Here is a 16,039-nt window from a genome sequence, read left to right as displayed (position 1 = left end):
TGGGAGCTGCATATTGCAGAGAACATGTTATTGTGAGCCCCACATTTATCTTCCAGGCAAGATGGAAGGAAGTCAGATCCAGCTCTGACAGAACAGCCAAATCCCTTGTCAGGAGAAGGGGAAAATGGAAGAGATGGGAAGTCCACTTGTTACAGGGCAGGTTTGTCTGTCAGCTTTGGAAATGGGACATCTCTTTCCTGATCACACTTGTTACTCCAGATTAACGTCTTCTGATGGGCTCTGCCTGTGATTCTGAGAATGCAGCTCAAGGACTGCACCAATGAGAAGAAAATGAAGTATCCTTTCAGTAGAGATGTGCATTGTAGCTTTTTGGAAATCTTGTACTTTCAGTACAACCTGTGAATACTGTTTAATTTTGCATAAAATTGAGAGTGGATAAGGCTCTGTGCTTGCTGTTGTTGCCATGCTGCCAAACCAGTAAAGATGTACTTTAGTCTTCACAGCAGAGTAGAAATGCTTGACTGAAGAGGAGAAAGAGGACTTCATTCTCTTTTAAAGTGATTGATACCTAAATCACCCTTACTGCTTGAACAGCAGAGATCTAATGATGTTAAATTACTGCTGAATTACAAACTAAAGGTGCCATAGAGTTATGTGTTTGGCTTTGTTTCCGTGTTGCTGTTTGCACACTAAGGACTTTCCAGCCAGGTGTTAGCCCTCCAGGAAGTTCAAAATGGTCAGCTTCAGTTGACAGCTTTATTTGGAAACAGTTCTAACATGTCAAACTGAAGTAGACAGTTACCTGAACAGATTTGCCACCCCTCACCCCCAAGTGCAATGGGAAAATTTAATTTGGGAGCACTGAAATCTGAAAGCAAGAAGAATAAACAATGGTTTCTCTCACAGGGTACTTGGTGAAGGGGTGTTACTCAGTATTTCTGAAGATACAGACTCTGGCAATCATCAGAGCACTGAAAATGTACTTGGATTTAATCCAAATACTTTAATCTTTTAATGTCTGTTACAATTATAAAGCAGCTCATTGAATTAATGAGACATACTGTAATGAACTTAGTAATTGAATACTTTTACATCATTCTTCTCTATGGAATTGAATCTCAGCTGTATGCCATGAACTTTGAACAGGTGAAAAAGTTTAAAATGAGCAGGATATATTCCTGTTTTCCTCTTTGGCCTTGTACATTGCTTGTTGTGGTCCTGAAGCTTGGGTGAGTGAGTGGTGAATGCATTCAGGGGGCTAATCTGCCTAAAAATCTGTCTTTGTTTTTGTTTTGTGGGTTACTTTTTAGACACTCTATCTCTCTGAACTGGTATCTTGGACAAGTGCCAGTGCTGGGGAGAGGGAGGCAAAGCTGTGACATTGTGGAAGCAGACCTCAGATCTGCTGTGGAACTGGACTTTGCCATTCAGAGAGCTTTTTGGACCAGAAAAATTTTAAGGATGGTGGCTCAGGATGATGTATATGTATTACAATATTTTTAACATGAAAGAGTTATGAGGATCTATTTTGTTTTGCTACATTAGAAGTTAGAGGTATGCATGTTGTTATTCAGCAAAGCCTAGTGTTCTTTTGGCTTTTGCTGCCAGCATCTCCCTATTCTGCAGTTAGCAATTTTAAGTTCTTAGCAGGTAAAATGCTGGGCAATAACTCTTCCATGGAACCAAGTTGGTTCCACGCAGGAGTTATTTGAGGCACTCTTATTTGTTTTTAGGATAATAGAGTAAAGCATTACACAGCAAGTGCTTGTTCATTTTGAATGGGTGTTTTGATAGAAGTTTGATTGAGTTGCAGCATCGTCGGTGACAATTGATGTTCTGGCTCCTGGGAAGAAAACTGCCACGAGTCGTCTTGCTGAATAATGTGGCTGGCACAGTTCAGTCCTCAGTGCTTGTTGCTTGTCTGCATGTATTGTGGGGAGGTTAAGCTCTCAGTCTGTTGATTAGCCAATTTGGAAACAGTGAGTGTTTTGCTCATTCTTGGCATAACTCCGCATGTTCCCAGCGAGGCTGGAGCAGGAGCTCCAACCGGAGCGTGGCAATAGGGAAACACAGCTGTGCTGTCATCAACTTTTGACAGAGTATTAGCTCTAGTCATCTCAGGAGTCTTAGAGAACCTTTGAAATTATAGTTCCTTATGAAATAGAAGAGACACATCATATGTACTACTAAGAAGGAGATTTTTTAATTGATAGTGACTTTTTACCGTAACAATGAAGTGAACATATTTTCTAGACAAGCTGGTATTTTTCATAAGTCAAGTTTCTTCAACTGCAGTGGCTGAAGTGATGGCTATCCTCTCCCCCTTCCATCTCCCCTTTTTTTTAATAGCCCTGCATGATAGCATAAATTAGATTCAATGGGGGTTTAAGTTCACATGTGGGTTGTAATTTCTGAGTGAACTCATTACCTGTCTTGCTGTCCCTGCTAAAAGGGAGAGACAGTAAATGTTTCAACTGTTGTCTGCTGCTTAAACTGCATGGCTCCCTAGAGCTTATGACTCAAACCAATAAAGGAGGATGTTTGCATCATTCTTTCCTCTTTCCCTGGGCCATGCAGATTTTAATGTTGAACAAAGAGTGCAGTAAAATCATGGGGTGACCACAAATTGTACCCAGTGCTTGAATGTCATGTATTAGTCTGTAACACAAACACATTTTATGGCAGTTTTCTTGTCAGAGGTAAAGTTCCACCTTGATCTTTAAAATTTTAGTTCAAGTTATGAAAGTCTGGGATATTCTTTGAATGACTGGTCTTGGATGCAAGATGGGAAGAGTTATGGAGATTGTTGTTCCTAAGCTGTACAGCTGGTTTTAGTGTGTTGTAAGAATCTTATTTTGGCATAGAAGGCAACCTGCTACAAAAGAAAGTATTTTTGCTCATGGTGTGCCCACTTAAGTACAGAAAAGGCACAGTATTAGAACACAGATGGGCAAGCTATGACTTCAAGAGTGCTTAGAGACAGCACATCAGTGTACTTAGAGAATCACAGAATGGTTGAAGCTGGAGGGGACTCCTGGAAGTCACCTGGCCAACTGCCCTGCTCAAACAGGGTCATCTGCTGCTCACAGTTTTGCAGTATAGAGATGAGTAAAGGATAGTCTAATGCTAGAATACCAGGATCTCTTATTAATAAGTGTCACATTTAATGCAGTTTACCAAGCTTTACGCAGAACAAATCTCCCCTGGAAATGGGCTGGGTGAACAGTATTGGCACTGCTGATATCTTGCAGTCAGACTTGTTCCAAAAGGTTTCTCAGACCCCTCCAAAACACATCTGTGTTCTGGCTGTGTGAACCTGGAGTTTGCCCTGTTCTTGTGTTCTTTGCTATCTTTTTGCTTGTATCTTACCTTACAGTGATCTTATGGTTAACCTGACTGTATACCTGAAATGATTGTTCAGGTATGCAAGCTCCTCTTGATCTAGAATTATAAACAATGGCCCCAAGGTATGTGTCAGTATTGAAAACGAGGGTGATATTCCTTGGGATGTCCCCAGAACAGGATTCCAGGCATGCAGGTAAACCAACTGAGCAGTATTCAGCAAAGCAGAGTGGCACCAGCACTCAGGATGGGCATATGCACAGTCATTTTTATGGGATGTGACTGTGTCTATGTTTGTTCTTTAGTATTTCTGTTTCCAAAGTGAGTTTCATAATGTCCATTAAAACTCCGGCTTAGTTTTGACATTCTGTTTAATGCAGAATAGCTCAAGTTATTCCACAAATATTAGCTATAGGCAAAGTCTCTAATATTAACCCTGCCATGCATTTTTTTTTCTGAGTGGCCTTCACTGTTTTTTCCATATGCTGACTAGTTTTGCTGAATTTCCTTCAGAGAGCCAGAACTCGGAAGTCCACAAGTGTTAAGGACAAATTAATTTTTGTGACTATAAGAGTGAACTGACAGAGAGCTAGAAGGCTGCAGAGGTGGATTCAGAGAATGTATAGTGCCAGAAAGTCAGAAAAACATGGGGCATTTTGACTGTTAGATGTTTTGATGCACAGATTGAAGTATTTCTGCTTCAAGATTACTGATAGGTGGTTTTTTTTTTGCTTCTCTTGGTTTTTTTTGTTATCTTTTACTGTATCATAGAAGGCTCTGAGTTGGAAGGGACACATGGGGATCCCTGAGTCCAACTCCTAGCCCACACAGGACACCCTAAGAGTCACACCATGTACCCAGGAGTGCTGCTCAAACTTCTTGAACTCAGACAGAGTTTTGTGCTGTGACCAGTTCCCTTGGGAGAGTACTCCAGTGCCCAATCACCCTCTGGGTGAAAAACCCTTTCCTAATATCCAACCTTACCCTCCCCTGACTCAGCTTCATGCTATTCTCTTGAGTCCTCTCACTGGTCTTCAGAGGGAAGAAATCAGTGCCTGCCTTTCCACCTTCCTTCATGAGGAAGCTGCTGACTGCAGTGAGGTCTCCTCCAGGCTGAGCAAGCCAAGTGACCTCAGCTGCTTCTCATATGAATTCCCCTCTAGATCCCTCACCTTCTTCACAGCTCTCCTTTGGATGGCTTCTGGCAGCTTTATGATTCTTATATTGTGGCACTCAAAACTGCACACCTCTGAAGAACAGTGTCAGTGCCTGACAAAAGGCTGGCGTCTTCAACATTTTTGTGCCCCTCCCAGACTCACAAGAGTTATCCACCCTTTTTTTTTCCTGTTTTTCTTACTTATGATGAGCATTATGCTTATGCACTGTGGAATATCAGTATTACTCTTTTCTGTAGGATTTTTCTATGCAGAATGATTACATTAGGAAATAATGCTGTTTGTTTCAACCTTCAACATCCTGTCTGTGCTGTCAGTTAACTTGGTTGTTTCCTTTAACATTCACACATCTCTGTTGCCCTTTCTTCCTCCATTTGACTGCTAACTTCCTAAGAGTTCCATTCGTTCCTCTGGATGTATAATAAACATTGACAGGGTAAAAAATTCTCTTTGTTTTTTTTATTGATGCTTCATCTTCCTTCCAGCAGGAAGTTTAGGGATTTCCCCAACTTTGAGCTTATCTTCTTGTATCTGTTATCTCCTTTATAAGACTGGGATATAGTCAGTTATCCTTGTTTTGATTCAGTTTCTGCTGTATTGTCATCTTGACTCAAGGTGCTCTTTTTTGTGTCCTTTCTAGGCCCATGATTTATCCACATGCCAGGAAAGTATGAGGTACCATAGCCAGATCATGCTAGTAGAAGAAAAGAGGACTGTGATCTTTTTTTATTTTTTACCCTTGAGTTTTATTCAACATTCACAGCACTTTTGATCAACTTTCTCTGTTTCTTTTTAGCTAGTTTTCAACCAGCCTGTAATAAAGTTATTTTATAAGAAGTTATATCAGTTCTCGGTTTCATGGGACTCCTTTGGAATGGGCTTTTTAAACATTAAAAAGCACCACCCCTTTGCCTTCTCCCCCTCTCAAACAAAAAAAAGAAATTGCCTCCATCCTTTTGAGCTGTAATGTTTTGCATTGCTTTATTTTGTTGTTTCACAGTGTCAATGTCTTGCTGAAATTGAGGTTTCACGTTTTCCCCATTACTTCCTTTCTACCTCGTAGGTTATTTATATGAGGCTACCCTGAAAAGTGGGAAAAGAAAACTATATTTAACTGGATTTTAAAGGATATTTTTTTGCTACTTGCTTCAGTTTAGAAACATCTGGAGTCAAGCCAAATGATGAGAAACAATCCCAAATGAAGTGGGCAAGATCTGGCAAACTGTGAAAAGTTTAAGTAGATTAAATTACAGTTTCTACTCAGAGTAGCATTTTGATTTCTTTCTGTACTAGATACCTGCCATGGTCCTTAAATTTCATATGTTAGGCAGGTACTCAGCATGGTTGAAAAATCATGCTTTTTTTTGTGAAGCCTTAGATGTTTGACTGCTGGATTGCTATTGGTGTGGGGCTTATGGTGGTGCATTTTGGTTTCATCTATTTTTTTTAATAAATTTTTTAAAATTAGTATTTTATGTATTTATTTATTTATTTATTGGAATTAAATTTATATATTTATTGGTCTTTTGAGTACTTGAGTTTGATACTTTCCTGGTCTCTAGTTTGAAGAGCTCAGATATTAATGTCTTTAGTGAACAAATATCTTTATCTGACTAAATGTTATGTGTGAATTAATGAAATTGCCACAAAGCTTGAAATAGAAACTTGAGTAATCAAAACTAAGTTTTTTGTCCTCTTATGAATTACAGACATGTAATTAGGAGTTCCTTAGTAAAAGGAGAATGATCTTCCAAGAAGTGGGGGAGTTCAGGTTAAAGAAGTACCTAAATTTTTCCGATATTAAAAGCAAAGTGCTTTTAAAGCAAGACCAGACAGCTTTCTTGATTATATTCTGAGTATACCCATTCTATTTTGTTTTCTTCCACCTTTTCATTTGAAGCACTCTTTAAAGCTTTTTTTGCTCTCTAGTTTTGAAGAGTGTTCTTTGAAACTGGTCTGGCCTGTCAAATATAGTGAAACCTCAACCATATAAAATGCTTCCCAGAAAGAGGAACAAGATGACTGTGGACAGAGAAAATACTTGGAATGAGATTGTGAAGAAAGGTTATGGGTATGCTGGGAATGAGATAGGTGACAACCTCACAACTATTAGTTGTCTTTCCTGGGCAGCTTTACCAGTGGCAGGAACTGTCCCTTTCTGTACATTTGACACCCATAATCCTAAAATCTCCTCAAATTCTAGGTCTCCACATATTTTGGAGAGGAATGGTGCTGTATTTAAACCTGAAGGATCCAAAGTTCATTTTAACATAATATTAAATATTTCACTCCTGGTCTAATGATGCTTTACGAATGGCAGACTTAAGGTTCAGCATCAAAGAAATGTTCCTGTTTGCCAGCTGATGGACTGCTCTGAACCATGGATGCCATTTGAGGGGGATCAGGCGTTCCTGCAGTGTTGGTGGCTGCTGCAGAGGGGTAGCACCCCCACCCAGGTTGCCTGCTTTTGGAGACTGCTGCCCTTTTCCCATCCCTTACTAGAGTATAGCTCATAGCTTCTGTACAGCTTTATCTTCCATTTGTGTCAAAACATCCACAGATTTTATTGACACGGGTCTGCTGGGCCTTTGACTCCTGTCTGGTTCAGGGGTGAATAGCACTGAATGCCTAAGAAGGAAAAAGGCAACATGAAAGCCTTTTTATGTACACAAAGTGTACATCCAGCCCCTGGCTTCTCTGCCCTGTTTTCATTTCTTGTAGAGGTGGTAGAGCATGTTTACAGCTCCTTAGACTCAGCTGTTCAGTCATGCAGTTTAACTCCAAAAATAACTCTCTTGGGGGATATTAATCCAGCGTTGGATTATCTTTCTAAAATCGTTAATCAGACTTGGTCCCCGAGGGACCTTCCAGCTGAACTTGCCACTTAGTTTCTGTTTGCTGGGGCGGCAGGAGCGAAGCAGAGGAAGCTGATGAGCTTTGACAAGAAGTGGTTCCTTACATAAGGTGCCGAGCAGAGGGAGCTCTGCCTCTCCTGCTGTGGGCCTGGCCAGGGCTCAGCTCCCTGCCAGCACCCACCACATCCTGCTTGGCCCTGCTGCCCTCACTGCCCTGCTTTCCCATCACCTTCAAGAAATGCCATGCAAAAACCTGCCTGTGTCAAGGAGTGGCAGGATCTGTGCCAGCTCCAGGTGCTGCGTGTGGTGCCTTTTGTCCAGGCTGGAGAAACACGTACTTTATTTATAAAATTATCAATGCATGTGGCATTTCTTCAGTCACTTTCTAATCATTAATTTTCTTACTCGAGCTGTTTGTGAAATGAGCTGACCTGCTCTTTGAGTATTACCTCTCTTCTGTAAAAGAACAATTTAGCTGTGCTAGGCTGCTGTTTACATTTGTGAGTAGAGCTGCAAGTCCTACAGCTCCTCTTAGCCTTGCATTTTTCTTCTGTCTGTGGAGGAAGAATAGAATTTATTTCTTGAGAGATGTGCTCTGATAACTTTAAGTTATTTAAATTACTTTGAGGTCTCTGTATGGAAAGTGCCAATGAAATTGCATAACAAGTTTGGAAAAAAAAATTCCACTAGGAACTAATTTCATACACAAATAAAATCCTGTTTTCCACATGCAGTGCATAGGTAGAAGGGGAAAATTCAATATCTATTTTACTGACATTTGTGCTGAATGCATCCTTCAGAGCCAGGCAGGTAAATCAAGAGCTTGCATATCTGTGCTGATGCATTTTTACATTAAATTTAACATACTTTGATTTCCAACTTGGATGTTTATAACTCTGACTTAGTAGACCACAGGAATTCCTTCATAGTATGGTTGAAATGCATAAATGTACTGCATGTGGTAATAATAATAAATTGCAAAATTGACACTTTAATGGGATGATCTGTCATAGTTATGCAAAATCATGCTGATGGAAGAAAGTATGTTCAAGTGGTAGACACGCTTTAGTAGTGGTTTTTTCTCCCATCAAAGTATAAAATAGTGTGCTGTGGAGCATGTAAGTTGCTTAAACATTCTCCAGGTTATATCTCCTTGCATGCATTAGGGAAAACAATGGGAATTTGCCTTCCTTTTCCTCTGACTCCCTCCTTCCCTTCATACACTCATGCCTGCACATGCGTCCTGCTTTCCTTCAGATTCTGCCTTGAAAATAAAGGTTATTAAAATTAGTTGGAAAGTTGCTCTTACATGTCAATGCTTCTCAGATCCCACTGGGAGAGAAAAAGGAATTGTACTTGAGAAAAGTCCATAACTAGACCCTTCAGTGACACCCCTATCCTTTTCACTGTTTGACTGCTGCTGGCATAACAAAAAGTAGCTGAAAACAGTTCTAGTTCTTCATGCACATAATGAAAATTGCTTACTAAATCAGAACCATTTCAAACCAGGATTTGTGCCTTCCTTATTTTGCTGGGCAGTGTCTATCACACTGTGTACCATGTGGATAAATAGTAGGTAATTTTGAACTGTCAGCACTGTAGGTTGCAGCATTTTCTTTTGGGATGACAAGAACATCAATTTTGGTCTTTAAAAAAACCCCCAAAAGAATATTTGTTTCTGACATTGTCACATAGGTAGAATGAAACTAAATTATCTTTTGTATGTTGCACTGGATTCATAAGAATATAAATTAGGAAAGAAGAAGTCAGCACATTGACTAGGATGGCCACTGAGAAACAGAAACAAAGTGATGACTTTATATGCTTTTCAGCATTCAGACCACATTGTTATCTTTGAGTTGGTCTTCTGGTGGGAGAAGTGGGACTACATCCATTTGTATTAGTTAAAGATCTGTCACTTTGCTTTGTGTTTTATGACTGTATAAGCATATGTATAGTAATAATTATAATTATGTAGGAGATCTGCTAGCCTACATTAAAACTAGTCACAATGAAATTGTCTGCTGAATGCTGTGGCAGACTTCTCTTGCACCTTGCTTTGGAATGTAAGTGCTTATTTTCCATAGCTGAATTTGATTAACTTACCATCAGCTTTCTTTGACTCTGCTTTCTTAAACCTTTCTTCCTATATGAGTCAAGATAGCCCACAACTTGCCACAGCAGAATTGGGGTTAATGCCCTCATGTGCATGGGAAAATGGAAGTTTTCTGCAAATTTATTGCTGTGTAATGTTGTTTTACTTTTCTGCTTACAGCCAATGGTCATGAATCAGTGTTTTTTCTCCAGCATTTATTGTGAGCTTTGGAGGGAAGGTACTGGGCCACAAGTTACTTCTTCTCAGTCAAAAGAAAATGTGTTTGCCTGTGCAATAGGTAGATTCTATAGTTTTTATGGGTCTCCCTTCTATCTCTTTAGATATGTGGTCTACAGATGATTTTCTTCATTAAAAGTGTAGAGGAAACATGATGGGGGAAAATAAAACTGTTGAAAACCATGGTTTACTCAGCTGAACCTATCCTCAGTCAAGTTTGTCCGGCAGGAGCTGATGCTCTTTTTGTGTTGTGGCCAGCAAATTCAGGCTCTGGCTGAGGCTTCCAGCATCCCTCTTGCCAGGGATGGGGTGCCAAGGCAGGGGGTGCAGGGAGTAGCCTGTCGGTCAGGCACTGGGTGAGTCAGCCCCACTTAAGCACTGCAGACAGCTTAATACCACAACACCGGCAGGCTGAGAGTACCAAGGACTGCGCTGCTGAGGAGGTGGGAAACACCGTCACTGTGAGTGTGGGAGCAGAAGGTGCCAAGGTCTCAGTTTCAATTGACTGTCGAGGTGGATTAACAGCTCCTTGCTGCCAAGAAACCTCGCTTCTCCTCCCCTCTCCTGTGTTGTATCACCTCTGAGTAGCTGTTTGACTCAAACATGGTAAAAAGCAGATGACCAAAAATACTTTTTCATTTTTTGGGTTTTTTTTTTTTTTTTTTGCTGATTGATTGAGCCAGTGCACTGCACAGCAAGGGGACCACTGGATGGAGATGCAAATGATGGGCTTTTGATATTTTGGGGAGAAATTGTGGGAACTTGGCATCTGCTAAGGCTCTGCAGGGTAGAAGACAGCCTAAAGTAAATGTCTGATTTTCTCAATGACCAGCAAGTCAGCTGCATGCTTTAATTGTGTTTATTCCCTGTTCCTGTAACATCTACCAAATGTAGACAATATCACAGTGTTTCTTAATCACATTGTTTAGTCTTTCAAGGCACTTCCTGCAATCCAGTTTTATTTATAGACCGTCCATTGTCTCATTTACTGCCTTGTGCTTTGCTTTGTGGTGATGTGCGATCCTGTCGGCGTCAGAACTGCCATTGTTGCAAATAAATTGCTGGAGTGTTAAAGTTCATAAATTGCTTTTATATTATGTGTTGAGAGCCTTATGTAGAATGTAGCAGGGCTTGCAGAGTCAGAGGGCTGAGCCTTTTCAGAGCAGACCAGAGCCACACCAGAAAGAAGGAAAAACGGAGACATCCACAAGGCTGGATGAGCTCCCACTTATAAAAGTAGTCTGAGACTAAGGTACAACGTTTCCCAATAAAGGGATGATTTCACAATTTTGTTCAGACCAACTTGAGCTCCAGCTTCTGCTGCAGTTGAAGAAAGGTCATTAGCCCAGCTTAGTTGAAGCAGCAACTGAAGTTGGTCAAAGCCTGTTTTAACCTTTACCTGTTTGTGTCTTTGGATGTCTGGTATGCTCAGCCAGCTCCTGTCTTGCCTTAACTCTTTGAGAGGATGTATGTGCAAACACGTCTCCATGCTTTCACCACTTCCTTCTCTTTTTCTGTAAGAAGAAGTGGGACTGCACCGCTGGGAGTTTCTACATCTTCTCTTGTTCTGTGGTACATGATGGCGCTTTGCTGGGTCTCAGCAGAGCATGCAAGAAACACCAGGGTTGTTGTGGAGGGCTTGGCAAAGCCAGCAGGAACCTCCCCATCTGCAGAAGGGTGCACAGGCTGCTGTGTCTGGGAACTGCAAAGCTTTGCTACTAAAGAGGGTGTCCTGCCACCACCGAGCTGAGAGAGGCGTGCAGAAGCTTTGTTTGCAAGCCCAGAGAGTCACTACACGCTCTTGATAAACATTTGTTGTTGGAAGGTTATAAAGTTTGATGAGTCAGAAGAGACAGAACTTCAATTCAGCAAAACCTGAGGGTTTGGTTCTTCTCCTTTCCTCTTTCCCTGAAATTCACAGTTCACACTATTTGACACAAGATCCTGTTGATATTCATATTCTTGCAGAATTCTGATGTGTTATGTAGCTGATTATGTCACTGTGAATGTATACTACATCCTTGTGTATTCACGTGTCTGAATGTACCATGGAGAAGTATTTATATGTGGGTATCTCTGGATCCGTGAGGTGAGGGTGTGTGTGTGTGCGTGTGTGTGTGTATATCTGGAAACTGCTGTGTGTTCTGCCTTCTTCCTGACATACTGGTTGCTATAGTGCAGTGATCTATTTGTGAACACCCAGAAGATCATTGCTATAGTTAAAAGAAACCGTGTTTCCTGGCCATAACTTCCTGGGCAATCTCTTCTCCTGAAGCGCCAGCATTAACCGAACTGGTCACGTTCCCTGGGACTCCAGGAGTGACACTGTAACAGAAGCTTTCTTTAGTTTGTCGCTTTTTCCCCCACCAGCATATTTAATAATATTTAAAAATAGTTTTTCTATTTAAATCTAATGCATGCCTATTATTCACCGTACATTTCAGTGCTTCAGCCATCTTTCTAACAGGCTGTCGAGCTGTGCAGCGTGTCGTGGCGTTGTGTCCTGTGCTTGCTCCTGTAATGTGTGCCATTCTCCTGCCCCTGCACATACACACACACATACATTTCCATCCACCTGCCCAGCCAGGGGAAATGTAGGAGACTGAAGCGGCAGTGCTGGAGTTCTGCCTGAACTGCTGTAATATTCTTCTTTCTATTTTTTTTTTCTCTCCCTGCAGGTGTGAATGAGAGAGGCTCTCTGCAGTGTTTAGTGTCCAGTTGTGGTGGCTCCGAGGAACAGCAGCGTCGCAATGCCCCCTCCTGCTGATATAGTGAAGGTGGCGATTGAATGGCCAGGTGCCTTCCCCAAGTTAATGGAAATAGATCAAGTAAGTGCCTGTGTACCTGTGCTCAGCTGGCCCTCTTCATGAATAAGTTCTCTGCATGTTTTCCTCTGCATTTATATTTATTTCAGTGCATGTGCATTTTTTTATGAATGTATGTGGGGTAAAAGGTGTTTTTTATAAGGGGTGTAACCCTCTTCCTCTTTTACTGCTTAAGGTTTTTGATGTGTTTAGCTGATTTCATTTGCTTTTTCTTTCTGAACAGCTGCTTGAATAAGGCATTTACTGCTTGTGTGACCCACTTAACACTTTTGTGCCTTAGTTTCTTCAACTGTCAAATTGTGGTAGTGTTTTACCTCTGGGTGGAAAGTCTTCAAATTTCTAGTCAGTGCTTTGCATTTGGAGTAGAATCGTACTGGATGGCTGCAGCAAGTGCAGATTTTGGAGCTTAAGTAGTGGTGCACTGTGAGCAGGAGCACCTTTGTTGTTCTGTTCAGGAATCTCAGGGGTTGTTCTGTTTGTCTCGTTAGTTCTAAAGCAATGGCCCCGGACACAGATTGGAGGCAGTGTACAGAAGTTAACAATTCAAAATTATGAATTAAAAACTCTTTTTAGGGAATTGTGGTGGGGGAAACAAACAAAAACAAGTTATACAAGGGCCGTGTTTTATATTCTGGACTTCTCTGAGATTGTTTTTGTGGCCCATGTATTAATATTAAAAGGAACCTCTTTAATATTTAACAGCTTACTCTTAACATTTTGAAATCCTGCTGCATGTTACCTGGTTAGAATTATTATTATTTCTGTAAATAGTATTCAGAGTGAAGAAAAGCATTTTATAATGTGCTTTAGACCCTGGGGTGTCTGGGGACTCAGTACATTATAAAGGTCTATCGGAGAGAAGAGCATTTGAATTCACACTGAAAATGTATTACTGAAATGGGTTAGTAATTTCTTCATGCAGTGCAATGAGTTTCACTTGTAGTTAACCCTTTTGTGGTACATGCTTGGGAAATTCCTGTGTGAAATTTGAAGAAACATGATACTAGAGGGTGGCTGGAATCACAGCAGTATGATTTTTAAGCATTCTGGAAGCGCCCTTAGAGGAAAAGGGAGTTCCCAAGTGAAACCAAACTTTGTAGGTTGATAATTTTGACCTGCCACGCTTTTCCATTTTCATTTGCTGAAATTTTTCAGTAAGCATAGAAATCTTCTGCCTTCTGGAATGAAGAATGTTTGACTTTTTCTTCTTATATAACAAATGGTAGACACTGCACACTGTGTTCAGGGAAAGATGCATGTTAGTCATGATGAACCAAGTACAGTGAGGACAAAACTGAAAAACTATCATGAAGTTTCCTTTCAAATAGCAGCAGAATAATATGAAAATTATTTGGTTTTATTTACAAAAATCTTAAAGTAACTCTCAAAAGCCCTCATACCTTACCTGTAATATTAGCTTACTTTCCTAGTACCTTGTTTTTAAATTTATGATGTAAGATTTGAAAGAGACAAGAAAGATCAATGCTGAACTACACTGGGTAAAACTCCTCAAACACAGCCTGCCAAGTTATCTGCAAGCTTCATCAAGCCACTTTATGGGTAGGAGGAGGAACGAGAGGGAAAGTAAGGCCAAAATGGAGAAGATTTTACCAGCAGCCTGCTCCCAACGCAGAGAGAAATGGAAATGAGGGAATGAAGTTTGAGAGTCTCATTCCTCCCCTTTCTGACATGGAAAGATGGGAAAGAAACATCCCTTCCTTCTCCCCATGCACACAAACAGGCGTATTTACCTTTCCAAGGTTGGGAGCAATGTGGGAATGAACCTTGAAAATATCTAGGGTGATACATACTTCAGAACACACAGCTCTGCCTTTGATTCACTTAGTGCTAACTTTTCCTCAATCTGTTTCCTTTAGAGCAGCTATTCAGTGGAAGAGCTGTAGTGGAGGAGATGATTCATCTCTCAGATGGCTAGCTGTCGGAGATGATAAAGGGGAGGAAGACAGAAAAGAGAAATGACTTACCCACTGACCAGACACTGCAGCCAGTGCCTGTGTCCCAGGTGGCATCTGCTCATTCAGTCACCATTTGACATATATTCAGAAAATCCAAAATCTTTCCCATAATGGTTTCTTCTCTCTCTTTCTTACCATCAAGAAAACCAGAATTTAAATGAACAGCACTATAAAATTACTTAAAAAAAACCCCAACAGACCCCCATCACTGTAGTGTGACACAAGTGTTTTATCTTTCAGGGTATGGAGGCTTTTCCAAAAACTGAAGTACAAATACCATATAAGAAATCAAAGGAAAACCTGGGAGGTTTTTTAAGGTTGCTCATTGCATATACTTAGAAGCACTTATTTATATTCAGTTGCACATTATCCTAATTTATTTGCTGCGTGTATACATGTTTTGCTTAGCAATGGAGAGAGTAAAATATTTTCAAAGTGAAGAAATGCCACTGTGAAACCAGAACCATTGATGGTGGTGTACTGGCAGGCATTGGCCTTAAAAGAGCTCATGAGTATTTTTTCCACCAAATGTTATTAAACTTTACGCTCCCCTGCATGACTTCTGACAACTTGGACTTCAGGAGGCACAGAGCCTTTTCAAGTTGAGGCTTCCCACTGCATTTCTATAGGTTTGTTAACCTGGGTTCACCAATGGTGGTTTAAAATTTAATCATGCAAAATTAGTCTCACTCAGTTAGAGAGATTCTGTGCCAGAAAAATTGATATATAATTAAGTGCCTTTTGGAATTAGCCTCTGTGCCTGCTTCCAATGAATGTAAAGAAAAATTTCTGCTCATTCATTGACATGTAGTATTTGATATCAGGGTTTCACAAGTGCTTTTTTCTTGGAAAGTTGCTTTAAACAAGGAGGGGCAAAACTGTCTCTTATTTACTGCCCTCTCTCTCTTACCAGGTGGGAACTAATTAAGTTGCAGTAAACCTCACAGGTGGCTGATGCCTGTATGGATTAGAACTGATTTTAAATCATGTTCTTCTTTAGAGATGGACTTGACTGAATTTGTTTACTCTCTTCCAGAATACTTGGGGTTTATTTGGGTTTCCCCCCCAGTTCCATCATTTTCCTCAATCATAAATTAGAAAAATAGCATCCAGACTCTTCCCTCCTCCATAAATCTGTACTGCCAATATTAAAACGCTGCCCAAAATTAATTTTTAATATGAAGATTTGATTGTGGTTTCAGAACTGTGTATAGCGTTGATCTTTCATGCTTTAGTCTTGTAAGGGGAGGAATGGAAATGAGCTGGTGTCTGAATTTGCATTGGGATCTTTTTGTGGGCTTTTTAGCAATGCAGTCTGGGGAAGAAATGAATGGTAGTTGCTGACTGTCTGTTATCTTTTTCTTCAATCTTCTGGCTGATTATTCTAGAAGATGTTAATAATAGGACTGCACAGGGTCTGGACAGGTGAACCAGGATGCTGGCTAGTCTATCCTGTCTTCTCTTTGATTGTCCCAGAAATAGCTATTTCATAAGAGGGTGTTATTTCTTGTGTTCAGTGAAAGCCTGCATGCTTTAATTTGTGCCCATTATGTATAATTCTTTGCTGTTGGGG

General features: G+C 40.6%; 1 protein-coding gene across 4 annotated transcripts in view; it reads left to right on the top strand.

Annotated features, from left to right (window-relative positions):
* The window catches only part of ELMO1 (engulfment and cell motility 1), a 303,457-nt gene that overhangs the window by 37,073 nt on the left and 250,345 nt on the right, over window positions 1-16,039 (top strand). For 3 of the 4 annotated variants that reach the window (XM_071429658.1, XM_071429656.1, XM_071429657.1), the window contains exon 3: window positions 12,344-12,493. In XM_071429658.1, the coding sequence (XP_071285759.1) occupies window positions 12,416-12,493 (78 nt within the window). In that variant the 5' untranslated portion in view covers window positions 12,344-12,415. Of the gene's footprint in view, window positions 1-11,893; window positions 11,993-12,343; window positions 12,494-16,039 lie in introns of those variants that run through there. The other variant, XM_071429659.1, reaches the window with a different exon arrangement.

This window comes from Agelaius tricolor, unplaced genomic scaffold, assembly GCF_023055355.1.
Source record: "Agelaius tricolor isolate 1412-34295 unplaced genomic scaffold, bAgeTri1.0.p SCAF_6, whole genome shotgun sequence".
NCBI lineage: Eukaryota > Metazoa > Chordata > Aves > Passeriformes > Icteridae > Agelaius > Agelaius tricolor.
This window is presented reverse-complemented; position numbering and strand designations above follow the sequence as displayed.